The sequence below is a fragment of the Diaphorina citri genome, unplaced genomic scaffold (genome assembly GCF_000475195.1).
Source record: "Diaphorina citri unplaced genomic scaffold, Diaci psyllid genome assembly version 1.1 scaffold472, whole genome shotgun sequence".
Classification (NCBI taxonomy): domain Eukaryota; kingdom Metazoa; phylum Arthropoda; class Insecta; order Hemiptera; family Psyllidae; genus Diaphorina; species Diaphorina citri.
In genome coordinates, this window is record NW_007377907.1 from 79025 (window position 1) to 101461 (window position 22437).

The 22437-nt window shown below is 38.8% G+C and overlaps 2 protein-coding genes and 1 long non-coding RNA gene across 3 annotated transcripts in view; all 3 read right to left on the minus strand.

Moving 5' to 3' along the window:
• LOC103509185 (WD repeat-containing protein 3) overlaps nt 1–19607 on the minus strand; it is a 25844-nt gene extending 6237 nt beyond the window's left edge. The window contains exons 1-19 of the mRNA XM_026823575.1: nt 19474–19607; nt 16154–16336; nt 15345–15554; nt 14715–14918; nt 14151–14324; nt 10915–11114; nt 10346–10352; nt 10056–10255; nt 9601–9737; nt 8726–8966; nt 7743–7941; nt 7066–7317; nt 6374–6643; nt 5190–5300; nt 4663–4932; nt 3414–3665; nt 2722–2991; nt 1929–2008; nt 843–1016 (exon numbers count right to left, since the gene is read on the minus strand). Coding sequence (XP_026679376.1) covers nt 843–1016; nt 1929–2008; nt 2722–2991; nt 3414–3665; nt 4663–4932; nt 5190–5300; nt 6374–6643; nt 7066–7317; nt 7743–7941; nt 8726–8966; nt 9601–9737; nt 10056–10255; nt 10346–10352; nt 10915–11114; nt 14151–14324; nt 14715–14918; nt 15345–15554; nt 16154–16324 — 3422 coding nt within the window. The 5' untranslated portion in view covers nt 16325–16336; nt 19474–19607. The remainder of the gene's footprint in view (nt 1–842; nt 1017–1928; nt 2009–2721; nt 2992–3413; nt 3666–4662; nt 4933–5189; nt 5301–6373; nt 6644–7065; nt 7318–7742; nt 7942–8725; nt 8967–9600; nt 9738–10055; nt 10256–10345; nt 10353–10914; nt 11115–14150; nt 14325–14714; nt 14919–15344; nt 15555–16153; nt 16337–19473) is intronic.
• On the minus strand, nt 12248–13830 carry LOC103509175 (U5 small nuclear ribonucleoprotein 40 kDa protein). The gene has a single exon (XM_008473770.3). The coding sequence runs from the start codon at nt 13609–13611 to the stop codon at nt 12601–12603; it is 1011 nt and encodes a 336-aa protein (XP_008471992.1). The 5' UTR covers nt 13612–13830; the 3' UTR covers nt 12248–12600.
• Nucleotides 19608–22087: 2480 nt separating the features above from the next.
• The window catches only part of LOC113467407, a 5633-nt gene continuing 5283 nt past the window's right edge, over nt 22088–22437 (minus strand). Inside the window, exon 2 of the long non-coding RNA XR_003391494.1 lies at nt 22088–22183. This is a non-coding gene — a long non-coding RNA (uncharacterized LOC113467407). The remainder of the gene's footprint in view (nt 22184–22437) is intronic.

Here is a 22437-nt window from a genome sequence, read left to right on the forward strand (position 1 = left end):
AATAGGTAAAAAAAATATATATTATATAATAATAATAATAATAATAATAATAATAATAATAATAATAATAATAATAATAATAATAAAAAAAAAGATTGTAAGTACCTCGGTACCGCTTTCGCATTACTTCAAGGCACATTCTTTTACATCCATGTCTATTCAAGAACGGAAAAGTTTGGTTAGAAAATCTCCGCCCTGCCCGGGATTCGAACCCAGCACCTTCGGGTTGAGTCAGCTTAAAATAGGTACCTACCTACCTATTTTTTCTTATCTAATTTATTTATTTTTATATTTACATGTGTAAGAATGTAGATAGGTACCTAATAACTCTCTTCGATTTCGGGACGATAAGACCATAGCAGTTACAGTTCCCTCTGTCAAACCTCTTAAAAAAAAAAGAAGTAAACTGCACACATAAACTCTTCTCAAGTTATTTTCGTACCTTCCAAGAAGAGATAAACAAATGAATACAAACAAATACAAAAAACACTGTATTAAATCTACTGTATTGAAATCAATTTGACACGTGGATTGCCAGTGGCGACAGCGCGATAAAAGCACCAGTTGCCCATGGATCACTTTAGGTGAGCAACGTTGTGCGCGGTTCGTATCCAGATGGGTGACCACTGACCATTTGGGCAATCGCTTGCTATAAGCTTTTTCTGGCCTCTCTCAAATTTGGACAATCGCGTGCTGTAGGCTTTGCGTAAAACCCCCGTCACTAAAAACCTCTGGCAGTGACGTAATAAATCTCTAAAAAAAAAAAAAAAAAAAAAAAAAAACCTTACGGGGACCGAATTCTGGNNNCTCTAAAAAAAAAAAAAAAAAAAAATGTCACTTACGTGGACCGAATTCTGGATAGAACTGTCATCAAATAGTCCCGAGGGGAGGTTACATTGAGGGCCTTCATAATGGGAGGTAGGGAAGGGGGAGGTTTACCCATGGCTGTCATTTCCTTGCACTCTACCTCGTACTCTTTCATTGTAGCCAGGCATTCCATGAGCAGCTCAGCCTGTCAATGAGTAGATGAGATTATTTAAGCCAGCTTAGTTAGTTTGGATGGTAGTTTGCCTTTTAAGTGCCAGGTCACACGTTCGACTCCCGGTTATTTGACTACTAGCTCATTTTACCTCTGGCTTCCCAATATTTACCTACAATGTCATTGCTGGCTTCCAGGGCAGGACAGGAGTTAAGGTGAACAGAGTTCATAGGGCTGTTCAAGGAACATGAACAAATCTATATAAATAAAATTGTAGATTTGTCTGTACATTGCTTAGAATCGTGAAATTTTTAGTTCTTCTTACTCCTTATGCATCCACAATTCCAAAAATCACATTAGAAAAATTTCTGTCTGTCTGTCTTTCTGTCTGTCTGTCTGTCTGTGGGTATGTCTGTCTGTCACGCTAAATAGACCTTTGGTTGTCCTCTTTTCACGAGAAAACGGCTCGACCGATTTTGATGAAATTTTTTTGTGGTTGTTAAGAAAAGTACTCTGGGTGACATAGGCTACTCAAAATTATCACATTTCATCCTGATTCAAAATGGCGGCGGTTCAAAGTTATGCCTATTATGCTGCTCTGTGGGACATGTCAGGGAGCGCTTAGCGCGACCGTGTGTGTATGTGTGTGGTGTGTGTGTGCGATGGGTGTGGTGTGTGTGTGTGGTGGGATGGGTGTGTATGTGTGTGGTGGGATGGGTGTGGTGTGTGTGCGTGTTGTGTGTGTGCGTGTGGTGGGATGGGTGTGGTGTGTGGTGGTGGTGGGTGTGTGATAGGTGTGGTGTGATGGGATGTGTGTGGTGGGTGTGGTGGTCCCGTACAAAGAACGGGTCAACCACTAGTAGGAAAATATTTTATGTTGATTAAAAAAAAAAAAAATTCCAAAATTTCAGCCAATCAGATAGCTTAAGTTAACCGAGTTTAAACTCACTTTGAGGCCCCCCAACTGGATGAAGCAACGTGCTGACCTGACGGTGACACTACGAGGGCGTGTACTTCCCCGTTGTGACCCTGTGGGAGGGAGCGAAGAAAAATGTGTTATTTATTTTTAGCTAAATTCCCTTTAGGGGTGATTTGGCACTTTGGCCACGGAGATATGAATTTTCAACTTTACAGCCTCAAACAGCCCGTTAGCCTAACAGTCCTGTTAAGCCAATACAAATTAAATGGAACTTAACTGGCTGTTAGCTTAACAGGAGTTCTAATGACTGAATAAATATTGGTGAAATCCAACATGACTCCCAAACCCCAAAGCATATTCCATATTGCTTACCCACAGAAACCCATGTATTAAAACATGGATTTCTGTGGGTAAGCAATAACATGAGAGGTTGAATCTTTAATTCTCGGAATTTTTTCGTCAAGAAATGCAAAATTTCATTTAGATAACCTTTCTCTTTCAGATAACCATTGAAAATATCTAAGCTAAGTAGTCCGTGGCAGCAAGTGAGATAACGCCGCCATTACACACACACAGAGTGAAAAATCATCTCTGTGCTGCCTCTTCGCGCGCAGAGAGGCATAATAAAATGCTATACTTACATACACCAACCTCAGTGGTGCAGTTGTTAACACGTTGGAGTTTGGATCTGGAGGTTGGTGGTTTGAGTCCAAGCTTAGTCAAGCAAAGTTTATCTAGGTGTAATAATCGGGGAACCATGTTTGTGACAAACATTTAAATATGCTAAACACAATTAAAAATTCCTTCCTCCTCGTATACTTACATGCAGCGTGACTATCCGTTCGAAGTTGTCCGCATCCCACTGTTTGACCCGTCCGTCCTTGCTGGTCGTGAAGAAGTAATGAGTCTTGGGTACAAACGTCACCCCGGTCACAGAGTCCTCATGGGCTAGCAGGGACTTGTGGCAGTCCCCGTAGTCCAGTCCCCACACCTTGACTGTTCTGTCCCCGCTCCCGGTGGCTATCAGGGTGGAATCGTAGCTCATGTCGAGAGATAGGACTGGGAGCTTGTGGCCGTACAGGGAGATGAAGAACTGGGGACACAAGAGGGAGATGTGGGATTTAATATGCAGGGAGTTTGTTTTTCCCTTCATTTATGTTTAAATGGGGAGAGAAGTCAGCTCCCATGGTGTACTGGACACTGCACTTGCCTTGCACGCGGGAAACCGAGGTTCGGTTCCCGGCGGGGTTAAAAATTTGTATCATGCAAATTATTATATTCCGTGACTGGCTGTTGCAGGGCCCTCTCAGGCTAGTGAGGAAAATGAGTAGCTATGTAATATAAATCACATAGCGATCGGTGCCAGCATGGTAAGTAAACATTGGGTGTTGGATTATTGAGATGTTTGAAAAATCCTACAATGCTGCAGTGAGCACTAAAGCTGTGATATAATAACACAAAGAAACGGCATTTACTTATTAATTTTTGAATAACATCCATAGAAAAAGAACCAACCTTAAATGTGTCCAGGAAGAATATCTTGACCGTCGTATCTAGAAGAGACACAGCTAGAAGTTTGCTATCCGGGGACACTCGGGCACACAGAACTTGTTCCTCCAGTTTCAACGTCCTCGTGTGAAGTAGAGAGAGAACTTTGTGCGATCTACTGACGTCTTTTGTTTCCTCGTCTGCCTCTCTATTGACGGAGACCAGTTCCAACTGCCACAGCTTGACACTCTTGTCCCCTCCTCCTGTTACGACTTGGATCTGCAATGGAAGATACACATTGGGGTTAAACTTGGCAAAAATTCAACTTTTCATGAGAGCAAATATTGGATTTTTCCCCCAGTATTTTGATACTATTGAAAAGAGTACCTAACCTGCGCGCCTGCGCCATCCAGCGATGATGAGAGAACATACGACGATGGGGATTGAATTCTCAAATCGGTTTGTTTTTTTTTTTTTTTCAATTTCAAATGTATGAAGATCTTACACATATTTTCAATGAAGAAGGGGATAGATTACCTACCAGATGATGCAGAAAATTGTCTTGATATAGGATTGTTGTGGGTCCAGATGAGGTAGTGTCTTTCCGTCTGAACGTAGTAGGAGTTCATCATATTGGCGCACTAAGACTTGCACCTTGCCTCGACAATCTTGTAGCGTCTTTTTTAATACAACCGGCCTCAAGCGAGTTTAATGGTCTCTGATGGTACATGAGCGATGGTCGAGGGAAGGCGAGGTACGAAGTTTGGTACACCAATGTGGAATTGTACTTCGATCTACATCCCCCGCCCGCCAGGGTGGACTAAGTCTCCTTAATAGTCACATTCCTTGTATACATAGCTGTCTAGGTTTATATTAGGTAAACAGTAAACAGTCTATTTTAGGCAGGTAGTTTACTTCAGCTAACAGTTATTATACTCAATTTTTACTTCTCGCCAGTCATTAGCTGTTACTTTTCGTTCATTTTACGCTCACGTTAGCCTTATTTATGAATCTACTCGAAGCACGAGTAGGTATCTAGGCTTCTAGGTCTAGGTGTTTCATATTTTAATGCGTGCGCTATATGACTAAACATCTAAAACAATTACCTACCGATGTTGAAAGTGCCTTACGACTAATTTGTGAACAATTAGGTTTAGGAAAAGAATGTTTAGTCAAGCAAAGTTTATCTAGGTGTAATAATCGGGGAACCATGTTTGTGACAAACATTTAAATATGCTAAACACAATTAAAAATTCCTTCCTCCTCGTATACTTACATGCAGCGTGACTATCCGTTCGAAGTTGTCCGCATCCCACTGTTTGACCCGTCCGTCCTTGCTGGTCGTGAAGAAGTAATGAGTCTTGGGTACAAACGTCACCCCGGTCACAGAGTCCTCATGGGCTAGCAGGGACTTGTGGCAGTCCCCGTAGTCCAGTCCCCACACCTTGACTGTTCTGTCCCCGCTCCCGGTGGCTATCAGGGTGGAATCGTAGCTCATGTCGAGAGATAGGACTGGGAGCTTGTGGCCGTACAGGGAGATGAAGAACTGGGGACACAAGAGGGAGATGTGGGATTTAATATGCAGGGAGTTTGTTTTTCCCTTCATTTAAGTTTAAATGGGGAGAGAAGTCAGCTTCCATGGTGTACTGGTCACTGCACTTGCCTTGCACGCGGGAGACCGAGGTTCGGTTCCCGGCGGGGTTAAAAATTTGTACCATGCAAATTATTATATTCCGTGACTGGCTGTTGCAGGGCCCTCTCAGGCTAGTGAGGAAAATGAGTAGCTATGTAATATAAATGCACTAGAACCTCCTCCGTGCGAGAATACAGGCGGATGGTGCGATCTGAACCGGATGAAGCAACGTGCTGACCTGACGGTGACACTACGAGGGCGTGTACTTCCCCGTTGTGACCCTGTGGGAGGGAGCGAAGAAAAATGTGTTATTTATTTTTAGCTAAATTCCCTTTAGGGGTGATTTGGCACTTTGGCCACGGAGATATGAATTTTCAACTTTACAGCCTCAAACAGCCCGTTAGCCTAACAGTCCTGTTAAGCCAATACAAATTAAATGGAACTTAACTGGCTGTTAGCTTAACAGGAGTTCTAATGACTGAATAAATATTGGTTCGTTAGCCTAACAGTCCTGTTAAGCCAATACAAATAAAATGGAACTTAACTGGCTGTTAGCTTAACAGGAGTTCTAATGACTGAATAAATATTGGTGAAATCAAACATGACTCCCAAACCCCAAAGCATATTCCATATTGCTTACCCACAGAAACCCATGTATTAAAACATGGATTTCTGTGGGTAAGCAACTCCCAAACCCCAAAGCATATTCCATATTGCTTACCCACAGAAACCCATGTATTAAAACATGGATTTCTGTGGGTAAGCAATAACATGAGAGGTTGAATCTTTAATTCTCGGAATTTTTTCGTCAAGAAATGCAAAATTTCATTTAGATAACCTTTCTCTTTCAGATAACCATTGAAAATATCTAAGCTAAGTAGTCCGTGGCAGCAAGTGAGATAACGCCGCCATTACACACACACAGAGTGAAAAATCATCTCTGTGCTGCCTCTTCGCGCGCAGAGAGGCATAATAAAATGCTATACTTACATACACCAACCTCAGTGGTGCAGTTGTTAACACGTTGGAGTTTGGATCTGGAGGTTGGTGGTTTGAGTCCAAGCTTAGTCAAGCCCGTGGCAGCAAGTGAGATAACGCCGCCATTACACACACAGAGTGAAAAATCATCTCTGTGCTGCCTCTTCGCGCGCAGAGAGGCATGCTATGCTTACATACACCAACCTCAGTGGTGCAGTTGTTAACACGTTGGAGTTTGGATCTGGAGGTTGGTGGTTTGAGTCCAAGCCTAGTCAAGCAAAGTTTATCTAGGCGTAATAATCGGGGAATCATGTTTGTGACAAACATTTAAATATGCTAAACACAATTAAAAATTCCTTCCTCCTCGTATACTTACATGCAGCGTGACTATCCGTTCGAAGTTGTCCGCATCCCACTGTTTGACCCGTCCGTCCTTGCTGGTCGTGAAGAAGTAATGAGTCTTGGGTACAAACGTCACCCCGGTCACAGAGTCCTCATGGGCTAGCAGGGACTTGTGGCAGTCCCCGTAGTCCAGTCCCCACACCTTGACTGTTCTGTCCCCGCTCCCGGTGGCTATCAGGGTGGAATCGTAGCTCATGTCGAGAGATAGGACTGGGAGCTTGTGGCCGTACAGGGAGATGAAGAACTGGGGACACAAGAGGGAGATGTGGGATTTAATATGCAGGGAGTTTGTTTTTCCCTTCATTTATGTTTAAATGGGGAGAGAAGTCAGCTCCCATGGTGTACTGGACACTGCACTTGCCTTGCACGCGGGAAACCGAGGTTCGGTTCCCGGCGGGGTTAAAAATTTGTATCATGCAAATTATTATATTCCGTGACTGGCTGTTGCAGGGCCCTCTCAGGCTAGTGAGGAAAATGAGTAGCTATGTAATATAAATCACATAGCGATCGGTGCCAGCATGGTAAGTAAACATTGGGTGTTGGATTATTGAGATGTTTGAAAAATCCTACAATGCTGCAGTGAGCACTAAAGCTGTGATATAATAACACAAAGAAACGGCATTTACTTATTAATTTTTGAATAACATCCATAGAAAAAGAACCAACCTTAAATGTGTCCAGGAAGAATATCTTGACCGTCGTATCTAGAAGAGACACAGCTAGAAGTTTGCTATCCGGGGACACTCGGGCACACAGAACTTGTTCCTCCAGTTTCAACGTCCTCGTGTGAAGTAGAGAGAGAACTTTGTGCGATCTACTGACGTCTTTTGTTTCCTCGTCTGCCTCTCTATTGACGGAGACCAGTTCCAACTGCCACAGCTTGACACTCTTGTCCCCTCCTCCTGTTACGACTTGGATCTGCAATGGAAGATACACATTGGGGTTAAACTTGGCAAAAATTCATCTTTTCATGAGAGCAAATATTGGATTTTTCCCCCAGTATTTTGATACTATTGAAAAGTGTACCTAACCTGCGCGCCTGCGCCATCCAGCGATGATGAGAGAACATACGACGATGGGGATTGAATTCTCAAATCGTTTTTTTTTTTTTCAATTTCAAATGTATGGAAAAAAAGTAGTTCGAAAAAATGAAGAAGTTACGTTATTCCTTTAGATATGCGATGTGTGCAAATAAATACATTGATATACTTCAAGGATATCCCTCGCTATTCAGCGGGGGAAACTCGGCAGCGGTCATGGGAACCCTTCTTGGTTCTTCAAACTTGGAAGAAGTTTTTTACGTGATATAGTTTTGAAGAAGTAATATATTTTCATTGGTATACCTGATCTGGTAGCATAGCCACACTCCACAGCTCCTGACTATGTGCCGGGATGTCTTCGAGTATTTCTCCTGCTCCTATGTCCACTATGAGGAGCCTTCCATCCTTAGTTCCCACTAGGACATGTCGGTCCCCGGGTACGAAACACACGGACAAAGCATAACTACCGGTGTCTATGGTTCGGAGGCAGGAGAGTGATGGCCTGAAGAAATGAACAAACCAGAGTCAGACTTTTTCTTTTTTTGAAGAGGTTTGTCATTGATAGAGGGAATGTTAACTACTAAGGCCTTAACGTCCCGAAATCGAAGAGGGAATTACAGGATAGGATAAAGCCAGCCGTTCCGAGAACGAACAAATCCAAAATCAAATCGTGAATTTATTTGTGTTAAAGCACAGCCTTTTCACAACTTTTGTGGATATTACAGCATTACTAAGTGCTTCCTTTGCAATTTATTTCCATCCATCAGAAATCTGGTAATGCCGCCACTAATCGCTACTCGATTAAAGTACTGAATTCTCCTCACGAGGCTGAGTGCACCCTTTTTCTTTTTTTGAAGAGGTTTGTCATTGATAGAGGGAATGTTAACTACTAAGGATAAAGCCAGCCGTTCCGAGAACGAACAAATCCAAAATCAAATCGTGAATTTATTTGTGTTAAAGCACAGCCTTTTCACAACTTTCGTGGATATTACAGCATTACTAAGTGCTTCCTTTGCAATCTATTTCCATCCATCAGAAATCTGGTAATGCCGCCACTAATCGCTACTCGATTAAAGTACTGAATTCTCCTCACGAGGCTGAGTGCACCCCGAACTCCAAGCACAGAGCCGAAAAAACTTCGACCCCACCGTGAATCGAACCCGGGACCTTCGGCCTGTAAGCTTAGAATAACTGATAGCCACTCGGCCACGAACATTATCCGTTCAGGATAAAATCCGCCCCGGGCGTGAATCGAACCCGCGGCCTAGAGAATCCACTGAACTCACCGGTTCCATATCTTGACCTGACTCGCGCATGCGCTGACCAGTGCCAAGTTGTCCGACGAGAACGCCAGAGCGCGCACCTCGCTATGATGACCTTGAGCGTGTATGGAGCGGAGGTGGCGTACGGAGTCCGTGCTGCCCCCTAGCGACAGGGAGTGAAGCTCGAGACTGTTATTGTTGAGTAGGAGCGCGAGGCGAATCTCGCCACCCCCGCCCAGAATCACGTCCACGGATTTGATTTTACCTGGAATTGAATTACGAGATTAAAAAAAAAATAATAATAAAAAAAAAATATTTGCCTGGCTGGGCGACGTTTAATGGAGTGGACCAGCTTAGTCTAGCTGGAGAACTTTAAACAGGGAGTACACCAGCCTGAATTCCCCTCGCCAAAGAAGTAGCAAAGGTTGAGTGCGAAGGACATCCACTCGAAAAATTCGTAGCCAAAACCAACTGTCAGATCAAAGCAATCACCCTAATTAGGGTTGATTGAGAGGCTGACGAAAAACGCCGATCTCGTCTGTACACGTAAAAGGTGAAGAAAAAGAAGTTGTAAAATTTGATACGTGACGTCACAGTTAGAAAAAAAAAAAAAAAAAAAAAAAAAAAAAAAATCTAGTTTTTGATTTTTTTTTTTTTTTTTTTTTTTCTTAGAAGTTTTCTTTCGTTTCTCTTTTTTGAAAGTGCATTTTTGTTTCCTGATTTTTATTTCTTTCCTATTTGAAAGGAGGGGAAAAGCCCCACTTTGGCCATTTTAGATTTATTTGGTGATCTAGAAGTCGTAGTAGAAAAAGAAAAAAATACCTAGTTCCTCATATTTTTTTGTTCTTCAAGGTGAAAGCCTCACCTAAATAAGGGGTTAAGGGTTACAGGCTAGTTACCTGTTTTGGATGCTGTTTTGATGGTCGGCAATCTCTTGACTACATCAACAAGTTCTGGTTTTCCTTTCCCTCCTTCTGTATCATCAGGATCCACGGGGTTTTCTTCTACCACTTCCATTTGTTCTTCTTGTAATTTTCTGCGGATGAACAATGTTTGAAATTAAAATTATTTACTTAAATAATAGTTAGAATTTCAATTTTAATTGTGTTGAGCATTAATGTGAGGATGTCACAAATGTCATTCTTTGATTAATTAATACACCGTGAGTGCTAAATTTCATGACCTGACTTGGATTCAAACTACCTACCTACTGATCCGAAGTCTACCACACGTATGTACCCACCATTCGTGTTTGTGGAAACAAATAATATTGTTATCGAGGGGAGTCTTATAGGTAGGTAGCTATTTCAAGATGTTAATTTTAGCTGATCCCACACTCTGTAATGGTACTTACTTTTCCTTCTTCTTGAGCTTTCTCAATCGTTTCCTACACCTGGTGCTGCTTTCGTCTTTTGTACAGAAGTAGAACAAATCCACCACATTGTCGTTGCCATGACAACACAGGATCTGTCTATGTTTATCATTCACCATCGTGTGAACGCGTCCTTTGCCACTTCTCAGGATGGACCCGGCTTTGTCACAGTGGAGAGGACTCTAAAAGATCAGGGAGAAAAAAAAAAAATACAGCAAAAAACGTTTAAAAAAAACTTCATACTTGCTTCACACTTACTTACATATCAATACTTCATACCTAAAAATATTCTTGAATAGGTGTGAAATATTGATAGAGAGGCTGCATTAAGGTTAGATTATAGAGAATCTGAGAGTGGATTAGGGAATACATCCATTAAAGTTAGATGTCCAAGACGTTTTCTAAACACATTAAGTAACTATTTATAGTAATTAATTAAAATCTTAATGGCTGGTATGTAAACCATGCTCTTCTTTTTGTACCAGAAAAGTGGCTTAAAACCTTTTCAAGCAAAGTAGGTTACTTACCTACATACTTGAATAATTTTATTGCTACTTACCTATTAGTATAATAATAGTTAGAATTTCAAATTTAATTGTGTTAAGCATTAATGTAAGGATGTCACAAAGGTCATTCTTTGATTAATTAATACACTGTGAGTGCTAAATTTCATGACCTGACTTGGATTCCAAATACCTACCTACTGATCCGAATTCTACCACACGTATGTACCCACGATTCGTGTTTGTGGAAACAAATAATATTGTTATCGAGGGGAGTCTTAGGTAGCTATTTCAAGATGTTAATTTTAGCTGATCCCACACTCTGTAATGGCACTTACTTTTCCTTCTTCTTGAGCTTTCTCAATCGTTTCCTACACCTGGTGCTGCTTTCGTCTTTTGTACAGAAGTAGAACAAATCCACCACATTGTCGTTGCCATGACAACACAGGATTTGTCTATGTTTATCATTCACCATTGTGTGAACGCGTCCTTTGCCACTTCTCAGGATGGACCCGGCTTTGTCACAGTGGAGAGGACTCTAAAAGATCAGGGAGAAAAAAAAATTACAGCAAAAAACGTTTAAAAAAAAACTTCATACTTGCTTCACACTTACTTACATATCAATACTTCATACCTAAAAATATTCTTGAATAGGTGTGAAATATTGATAGAGAGGCTGCATTAAGGTTAGATTATAGAGAATCTGAGAGTGGATTAGGGAATACATCCATTAAAGTTAGATGTCCAAGACGTTTTCTAAACACATTAAGTAACTATTTATAGTAATTAATTAAAATCTTAATGGCTGGTATGTAAACCATGCTCTTCTTTTTGTACCAGAAAAGTGGCTTAAAACCTTTTCAAGCAAAGTAGGTTACTTACCTACATACTTGAATAATTTTATTGCTACTTACCTATTAGTATTTTACGATACTAGGTAGTATTTTATGATACAATTTTCCTCAAAGAGTCACCCCCTATGAACACTAACACCACTTGATTATTCTCTTAAGCACCTAAATAAATAATAACAGATAGGTATGTACTGTGCCCAGGCAACTTCTTTGAAACCACAATATTGGTACCTATTTATAGTAATTAATTAAAATCTCATGCTTTAATGGCTGGTATGTAAACCATGCTCTTCTTTTTGTGCCAGAAAAGTGGCTTAAAACCTTTTCAAGCAAAGTAGGTTACTTACCTACATACTTGAATAATTTTATTGCTACTTACCTATTAGTATTTTACGATACTATCAAATGGAACTTAACAGGCTTTCTAAGGAATGAAAAAATATTGGTAAATTGCACTCCTAGATAATTTTCACTAACTGCCTAGACCTATTTAGTCTAGATCTAGAAGTAGGTATGTGGGTGATATGTATGTTAGGTTATGTTTGTGTACCTAGAGGTGACAACAACAAAACTTTTCTCTGATGTAATGTAACAGAGATATTGGTATTCACAGTAACTTTAGCATTTTATCTGAAAGGAATGTAGACATTAAACTCAATACTCATTATTTAATTTTAAATTCAAAATAATAATAAACAAGTTTATTTACAATAAGAGTATAGAAACTAAACATGATTTAGTTCAAAAGAAGAGAAAAATCCAATAAAATAATATGATAATAATCCCTGATATTGTATACCTAGGAAAACTGAGAATAAGGCATGTTGTAATAATATTCATAGATACAGGAGTAAGTAAGTACTTATGCAATATTTCATTAGATATTTAATTAATCAATAGTTCCAAATAGTCAAACTCTTCATTGGCAAAATCATTCATACAAATTTGCAAAATCATACAAAACTTCAGTACAAATAAATAGACCTATACCAATTTTGATACTTTGGGTTTTATCACTGCATCATACAATAAACAAATGAGGATTTCTCTAGTCACAAACTCAAGACTTTCTTGATGTGGTGACACATTGACAATCATATAGCTGTAGAAGCTGGTGATTTGAAACAAGAGAGGTGTATAACACAGAAGCCAAGTTTCTTATGGCCCAGCTTAGGTTGATTCAACTTCTCCTAAATAAATAGTTTTATCACTTGATGCTGACATTATAATTGGCTCCTTTGGATGAAACTGAACATCATTAACACTGCCATTGTGACCAGGTAGTTTATATGCAATTCTACGAGTTGTTGTATCCCAAATGTAAACACATTTGTCAGCTGATCCTGCCGTCACATAGAGTCCTGATACAGACCATGCACAACGTAACAGATTCTTCTCAAAGTTGTGCTGATGTCCTGACATCACTTTCACACACCGTTCACCAGGCACATAAGGCCTGATGTCCCAGATACGTACTGTGTTATCCATTGCATTAGATAGGATATAAGAACCATCTGGTGAGAGAGACAATCCTGTCACTGTGTCCGAGTGTCCTCGTAGTTTCTGCACTACACTATTGGTTCTCAGATCCCACATCTTGATATCATTATCAATACCCCCAGTGAGAACACACTCGGCTGTATCATTGAATGCAACAGATGTTACTTGATAGGTATTATTCATTGACACCGCTTGATTTTTCTTCCTTGGATCCCACACTTTGACTGTACAATCATCGGAACCACTTGCAATCAGCAGCTGACCTCTTCTCACTGGATCACAGGAATTCACAAATGTACTATGTCCTTTCATTTTCTTTATTCTTTGTCCTTTCTCCAGATCCCACACTGCCAGTGTTTGATCAGTACTACAGGTGAAAATGTGACAACCATCAGTAGAAAACTTGAGGTCCATGACAGCTCCTGTGTGACCAGACATGACACCAATATTCTCACACTCCCCATACACAGACCAGATGAATATCTGCCGATCATAGCCAGAGGATGCTATGTACTGACCATCAGGATGATACTTGCTGCAGAATATTTCTCCTCCGTGTCCTTCTAATAACATGATTGGGGCAAACAAATTCGATGTTCTGCCAACATCTTTTTGCACTTTTTGAACCTTGTAGTTCTTCTCCCTGTCATACACAGTAACTTCATCATTCTTCCTCTTCATGCTTCTTGTTCTAAGCTCTTGTGTTGTATCTTAAGCACACATAAGAACGTGCCACTTGCAAGTGAGTGAGAAGTTGTAAAGGAAAGTTTACACTGGATTCTTAGGTACTTCCTGCCAGTTAAAATGGCTTTTTCAAATTAAAAAAAAAAATAGCAAAAATAAATAGAAAAATTGCAAAAATTCGGCGAAATTTAGAAAAGAGACGTGAAGATTTCCAAAATTTGTTGTTTTGTTTACAATGAAAATGCGAGTGCGACTACCGAAAAAATTCCAATGGGCTACCGTAGTCGGCCGCGTATACACGATCGAAAGTTCGCGTTACGTTTTTTTTCCTTTCTATTACCATCCTCCGAAGTTCAGTTCACCTCCGAAAACAATTTTTACTTTCTATTTTTTCTACCTATTCCGAATGCAAAATCGTCGATATTCAGGGTGATGGAAGATATACAGAGGGCTAACCTAAAAACTTGGAGCCATTTTTTTTTCCCAGTAGACAAGTTCTTCAGTTCATTAATGATTTGTACCTCTATTTTACTTACCGTCAGATCTGGCTCATCTTCACTGAGGAGAAGTTGATTCAACTGTTCACTCAGCTTATCTTTATCTTCCGTGTCTATGTCACTTCTATCTCGTACATTCCACACTTTGAGCTCTGCATCATTACTTCCCGATATTAGATAGGAGTCTTCTCGCATCACACATACACCCCATACCTAAGCAAAGAGGGGAAAATAAAAATGAAGGTCCACCGTCCACTGGAGTTAAGCCAAGTTGGGTGTGGTTGGTATCCAGATGGGCGACCCTCTGGAAAATCATGTGCTGCTGGCTTTTCTCAGTCCCACTCAGGCTGGGTGATGTTAAGGTGAGAGGGTAGTTTATCAGCAAATGGAGGGTAAAACCCTCATCATTAAAAAATAGCTTTTCCCAGCCCCCTACTCAGGTTAGGTGGGGCTGGGACTCAGTTAAAAAATAAATAATAAACAAAGTTTAAGAGAGGAAGAGAAAAAGTGTTACCTTGGCTTCCATGGGAAACACACAGCTGTGAATCACTGAAATCTTAACTTAATTCTATTTAGGTACCTTTTAAACTTATTTCTATTTACCTCAGTCAGGTGGGCAGCCATTGTTTTGAAGCAATCTCCTGTGTCTGCATCCCAGATCTTAACAAATGTGTCCTTTGCCGAGGATACAACAAAATGATGTCCTGGCTGAGACATGAATCTGATATCGGTGATCACTCCCTTGTGTCCACTCAACCTGTGTAGACCACACTCTGCCACAACATCCCACAGAACTATGTCTGTGTCCTGTAAAAGTGTCATTAGTTTTAATACTTGGAAAAAAAATCTACACAGGTACTTTTATTATTTTTAAGATAAATGTTTTACTGCCATTATCATGTCATAGCAATGAAATGAGAATTTTCATTGTGTTAAGCATAAATGCTTGTCACAAATGTCATTCCCTGCTCAATACACTACACTAAATTTTATGACTTGACTTGGACTTGAACCACCAACCTCTAGATCCAAAGTCCACCGAGCTAACCACTGCAATAACTGTTACAATAGACATGAGATCTGTGTCAAAGTAAGCCTCTCATCAGATGCTGTTTGGCATTATGTATTTAAATTTAAGAACCCAAGATGTGCTGGTCATTCAAAAAAGCTAAACTGTTCCTATCCTTTTTAAACACAGAAAATTGGAAAATTCACAATTGAACTTGAATTTACCTTGGACCCTGTGGCAAGCCTATGACCTAGAGGATCATACTGAATGACAGTGATGGCTGATTTGTGTCCAGTAAATGTGCTGATAACGTCTGTTGTATCCAAACTGAAAGTCTTGAGAGAGCCATTAGTGTATGCTACTGCCAACTGACTGCTGTCATGGTTTGGACTAAGCTGACATACTTCATGCTTCTCACCAGGGAGTAAGAGGGCCTGAATATAAATGAAATCATATTATGTTACATTAGTGCTTTATACAAATATGACCAGAAAATATATGAGACCTTATTTAGACCACTGGAGTAACATGACTTCTTATGGCAGGGGCCACAAAGTGAGTTTAAACACAGTTTAAGCAGTTTGATTGGATGAATTTTTTTGAAAAAAAAAAAAAAAAAAAAAAAAAAAAAATGCTACTGCTAACTGACTGCTGTCATGGTTTGGACTAAGCTGACATACTTCATGCTTCTCACCAGGGAGTAAGAGGGCCTGAAAATAAATGAAATCATATGTTACATTAGTGCTTTATATAAATATGACCAGAAAATATATGAGACCTTATTTAGACCACTGGGGTAACATGACTTCTTATGGCAGGAGCCACAAAGTGAGTTTAAACTCAGTTTAAGCAGTTTGATTGGCTGAATTTTTTTTGAAAAAAAAAAAAAAAAATCAGATTGCTTAGTACCTACAAGGTTAATTGGCCATGAGTCCTATTAGGACAGGATAAACAGGGTTTATTCTAATCTATTTAGAGTCTGTGTAATCCTGGGACCCCTATATCAGAGGGTTTTACCTAAGGAATTACTCACCTTCTCTGCCAAACGTAAGTCCCAAATAATAACATCTTCAGAGGCTCCTGTTGCTAAGAATCTTCCTTCTTGATTTTTCAAAGTAACAAACACTACATTGCAATTGGGACTTGCTATGATGTTGAAACTTCCTTCATGGACATAACGCAAATATTGTTTGGTCAATCCCATTTTAATTCAGTGCTGTAAGGAGGGAGAAACCGGAGAAAGAAAGGAAATTTAAGGTTTAAAGTAATAAAGTATTGTATTATGTACCATTTGAAATCAAAAGGTTGGTAGTATTTTATGATACAATTTTCCTCAAAGAGTCACCCCCTATGAACACTAACACCACTTGATTATTCTCTTAAGCACCTAAATAAATAATAACAGATAGGTATGTACTGTGCCCAGGCAACTTCTTTGAAATTCAACACCTAGGGTGGAATTCACCAACCTAATGTTTAGCCCCATACAGTCTGTAAGCTCAACAGCCCTGTTAAGCCTATACAAATCAAATGGAACTTAACAGGCTTTCTAAGGAATGAAAAAATATTGGTAAATTGCACTCCTAGATAATTTTCACTAACTGCCTAGACCTTTTCTCGAGTTATTCTTCGAAATATAAAAAAGAATAGAACAGAAGAAAATATATCTTGTTTATCCTGCCAGAATGAGACTGAGCCAGAAAAAAGCATTTTTTCGCGGTCCTTTTCGGCGGAAAAAACGAGACTTCCCCGTCAGGAATCGCTAGAGATTAGTAGAAATATGGGTGTGCTAATACAAAATTATTCTAAAAGTTTCAGGTGGGCACACATTTTTCACTTCTAACATCCCATTTTGTGTCTACTTTTACTGTACTAAAAACACCCGTTCCGAGAAAGAACCTTGGCCATTTAAGATACAGATCACCACGGCGAGAATCAACCCAGCGCTTACAAGGCAGACGCGACTTCCAAGCTAACTAGGCTGGCTAAAAGCACCTTTGGTTTTGCACCTCTGCGACCCATGACAGATCTTACCTGAAGATTGTGTCCAAGCTGAGCTGATAATGGGAAACTCCCATAGTTTGTTAATGGTCTGGAACTGAGGACCATTGGTCTGGGTTTCAGCTGAATTGGTATTTGCCATCGCGAACTAACTTCCTGGGAATCTGGAATCAGCAGAAAATAAACCCATGGATTGGTATTAATATTTTGATACAATTGTTTTTCTTGGTCCTATAAAGGAATGGGAAAATATAGGACAGAATTAAAAGAAGAAAAATGAGACATTAGATCCCTAGGGTCGAAATCACTCAAGTTTTATTCATTAACTGGTAAGAAAATAAAATTAGATTATCAAACCACATTTTTTTTTTAAATTATTATTATGATTATAATTCTTAAAAATTATAATACCTACCTAGAAGTTAGAAATTTCAAACGAACTCACTTCAAACAACAATCGAAATGAAAGAGGAACACAATTGGAGATGATTAGAAAAGTCATGCACTAGGCAGCACTAGATAAGTAAGTTTTCAATATGCATTAACAGGGCGTTAGCTAAGGAGGAGTACCAGGGGTAAGTGTCAGTTCCATTTAAAGGTTTCTCCCATAGATGAGGAAATTCGGACCCTATTACCCTGGCTCCCTAATAGGGAGTCCCTATACCTTCTCTAGGACTAGGACCCTGTCCATTTGAATGATAACCAACTTTTACTTTTAAAAAACTCTTATCTTTTTAGTTTGAAAAATAACCTTTTTAAACCTTTTATCAAAAGGGTCAAACATGTAATTATTCTTTGATTTATGGAGAGCAGTTCACCTCTGGGTTTTTCTCGCTTGAGAATAGAATAGAATATACCTTGTTTATCCTGCCCGAATAGGATTGAAAAGTCCCTTTATTCCAGCAGTCTAAACAAGGTCTCGTATATTGCATTCCTGGACCAGGTGACCGATATAAATATACCCATGATATTACACATTATGTACTAAATATTTGTGTATGTGGACCGTCTTTTCCCCCCTATACAAACAGCAGTTGTGTTGTAAATACAACAAAGGTAGCTTCTGGGGCTGTGGATCGTTTTCATATATGTACATAGATTTTCGAAAGCTCCAGGGTGAGATATTTACATGGTGAGAAAGAGATGTAACTTTCCGTACTTTCTATTTGCTTAAAGAGTGACAGGGAATAGCAAGGAAGTTACTAAAAGAAGTAATTCAGTAAACTTTTGCTTACCAAGATGACAATGTAGGATGACTTGACAATCTTGAAATTTGTGAATCATGAGCCACAGATTTTCCCAAAGGATCACTACTAACATTTCATATTAAGAAAAACCCGATCTCTCCTTAAAAGACGGATGCATTAAAATGTTTTCAAGACATTAGCTTCGTACTGACTTTGGACCTAGGCAAGGTAAAGCACCAGGCCATTTGGCTTGATGCACATATGTCATGTAAGTAAGACCACGTATGAACTCGTAAGAGTCGTAAGTAAGTTGTTTTTATCACCAACCAAGTTTTGTGTAAAAGTTAATTATTATTTTTATTTAAAGCTGTTAATTTCTCTGCAGTCTGCACCCAATTTTAAATCAATCTGAAACTTAGTTCAGGTTTTACAGTCTACACCCAATTTTAAATCAATCTGAAACTTAGTTCAGGTAAGTAAGTATAGACATAAGGAAAAATAGCATCAGCTCCTACATCTCCACTGGCAATCGAATCAAAGGTAGGTATTGTAGTAGTAGAATGACATACGTCAGTAAGTACGTAGGTGATTGGTGATTCAGTAGGTACCTGATATAAAACTTCGACTTAACCAAAAAATAATAATAAAAACAGCAGTTGTTTTATTATTTTTTTTTTTTAAACAAGATGTATATGTCTATCTCTTCATAAGATTGACCTTTATTTTAATATAAAATATACCTTGATTATTTACAAAAATAGTTAATTTATTTACATAGTTACGAGATGATTAGAAAAGTCATGCACTAGATAAGTAAGTTTTCAATATGCATTAACAGGGCATTAGCTAAGGAGGAGTAATAGGGGTAAGTGTCAGTTCCATTTAAAGGTTTCTCCCATAGATGAGGAAACTCGGACCCTATTACCCTGGCTCCCTAATAGGGAGTCCCTATACCTTCTCTAGGACTAGGACCCTGTCCATTTGAATGATAACCAACTTGCTAGGTGTGAGTTACCATCATTGTCCATGTTAGAACTTACACAATTTTGACTAGATAAACCTGAGCAAGGTTCACAGTGTGATCAGCCAGGTACCTTCTTTCTTGCTAGTACATGTAATTTTGAGTATGCGGTTTTCTGGGCCTTGCTACTTTTAGTTTACTTACTTGGAACCAAGGATTTGAGGGGGTTCTGTGAATCAATCAAGGCAATTTAGAAGACCATTCCAAAGGACACATAACTCTTCAGGTAATAAATCTGCAGTTTTCTTGGATTTTCTGAACTCCAAAAATCAAAAATCTAGTAAAAAACTAAAAAAAATTCCTATTCAAAAAATAAACAAAAGCACGTGTGATAAAAATGTTTACTTTTTGGAAGGCTACCGTAGTTTTGAACGCCGCGTTTACACGATCGATTCCCCAATGAGGCTAGAGCTTGCTGCATACGGATACACATACGAAACAATGCAGCCAATATTTTGAGCGCGAATTTTTAATTAGTAGGTACCGTCTTTCAGTTAGCGCAGAAACCGCGAATAACCAGTAAATGGTGGTTAGTGGTTACCTTTGTAAATTTAATAAAAATAAATTAAATTCCGGACCCCAAAAAAGAGAACCGTAACCATCAGATCGAGTGGTTCATAGAATTTTACCTTATAGGTATCTATGTAAGGTAAAATTCTATGTATAAAGTACCTACTTTAGATTTTTTCCTTAAGAAAGAAACAGCAATATTTATAGGGTATAAATGAAAAACAATCGTAAAGTATATTCTGTTGTTCATTTAAAATACAATAAAAATATAAAATCTGTAAATAATATGTCTCTCATCTGAAACCAATAGATTCTGACTATTACTGAATAAAATTACATTTTTCCTAACAACTATTTTTTTTTTAACAAATCAACGGGTAAAACCTAAGTATGACATGTAAAACTATGTATGATATGACCCCAAAAACCTCTTACAAATAATGGAACTACATAACTAAAAAAATGACTCAATACAATATTATTGTTTGCTCATTGGAAAATAAAATAAAAATGGTATTGTGATAAACACTTAACAAAGTGCCCCTTTCCTGTTTTTTTATAGTTGCTCACATCTGAACCTTACCTAACATTAATATGTACCTACATCATGTGACCTATGACTTTTCTGAATGTTTTCTCCCATTTAAAAAAAAAAAAAAAAAAAAAAAAAGGCCAGCCTAGTTAGCTTAGTTGGTAGTGCGTCTGCCTTGTAAGCGCTAGGCCGTGGGTTCGATTCCCGCCCATTATAGATATGAATAGATAATTATAAAAATTTATAAAACATTAAAAAAAAAAAAAAAAAAAAAAAAAAAAAAAAAAAAAAAAAAAACATTACAGTGAGGATTAACAATATTTATTTTTCCACCTCCTAAATTACACAGACTTCCCTGATGAAGGAAACATACATATCTCTCATTAGGAGAGCCCTTGTAAAGGTGTGTCCACACATAGTCGACCGGAAAACGATCAACGTCAACTGAACCGTCCGCATTGCCTAGACAACATAGATTCACATTGTTGATTAACGTTTGGACACACCTTAAGGTCTTAGACATCAGGAAGGTCTTTACGTGGCCGGGGTCTGACTAGACTGCTGTCTAGCCAGGTGCTGATTGACCAGGTTCAAATAACTGGCCAGGTTGATCATCAGCGGAGAGTTGTTCAAGAAGTCAAGCGCCTGACGAGGGATCTGGGCGATTCCTATGGACACACCACGCTTCAGTTTACCAGCAATACGTCCGATGGTTTGAATGGTGAACAGGATCTTGTCTTGATCCGTGGTCAGAGCTGAAAGAAAAATCATTTGTTGTTAAAGTTACATGATAGATAGACCATAAGGGTTTTATTTTTATATTTTTTTCCATCTTGTTTTGAATCCATCGAATCTGACCAATCCGGATGCGAAGGATTCAATAATCTGGATCCTTTGGATTCCCTTTAATTTATCTCAGAGATGTTTTTTACGTCTCTCTTTGGAATCCCCATCTTCTAGCACTGTGAACCAAACAAATCCAGTCCCCGAGTGAATCCCTTGGATTCATTGGATAACTGGATTCGGATTTTCAATACTTTTTCCCCCCAAAATTAATCCGGATTTGATGGATCATTTCTCACCTGAAACTTCTTGGTACGCATTAGAATTCACATCTTGTGGTTCGTTAGGCAAGGGAAGGTAATGGTCAATACATTGCTCGGCAAAGAACGTACTGTTTGTGAAACCTTCAACAGAAAATACAATAAAATACAGAAAATACAACAGAATTACATTTATTTACTAAAATATATCATTAGGCAGTAAGAAAGACACGAAAAAAACTTCATTAATACTTTGCCAAATTGTTTAGGTTGGAGGATAGCGCACCTGCCTTGGTCGGGGGTTCGATTCCCGCCCAGCGAACTCTATCCCCAGCAGAAAGCGTTCCCAATATTGGAAAGTCTGGCTTCCTTCTATCCTGTCCTCTCTTCGATTTCGGAACGACAAGACCCCAGCAGTTACAATTCTATCAAACTTCTAAGAAAAAAGTTATTATTATTATTATTATTATTATTATTATTATTATTATTATTATTATTATTATTATTATTATTTACCTTGGAATGCTTATTATTATTCACAGCTGTGAATCACTGAAATCTTAACCTAATTCTATTTAGGTACCTTTTAAACTTATTTCTATTTACCTCAGTCAGGTGGGCAGCCATTGTTTTGAAGCAATCTCCTGTGTCTGCAGAGCTGATAATGGGAAACTCCCATAGTTTGTTAATGGTCTGGAACTGAGGCCCACCATTGGTCTGGGTTTCAGCGGAGTTGGTATTTGCCATCGCGAACTAACTTCCTGGGAATCTGGAATCAGCAGAAAATAAACCCATGGATTGGTATTAATATTTTGATACACTTGTTTTTCTTGGTCCTATAAAGGAATGGGAAAATATAGGACAGAATTAAAAGAAGAAAAATGAGACGTTAGATCCCTAGGGTCGAAATCACTCAAGTTTTATTCATTAACTGATAAGAAAATAAAATTAGATTATCAAACCACATTTTTTTTTTTTTTTTTTATTTTTTTTTTTAATTATAATTTTTAAAAATAATAATAC

Bases quoted from the DNA above. Each gene is read 5' to 3' on its own strand.
- LOC103509175 (XM_008473770.3), bottom strand. From the start codon at position 13,611: ATGAAGAGGAAGAATGATGAAGTTACTGTGTATGACAGGGAGAAGAAC.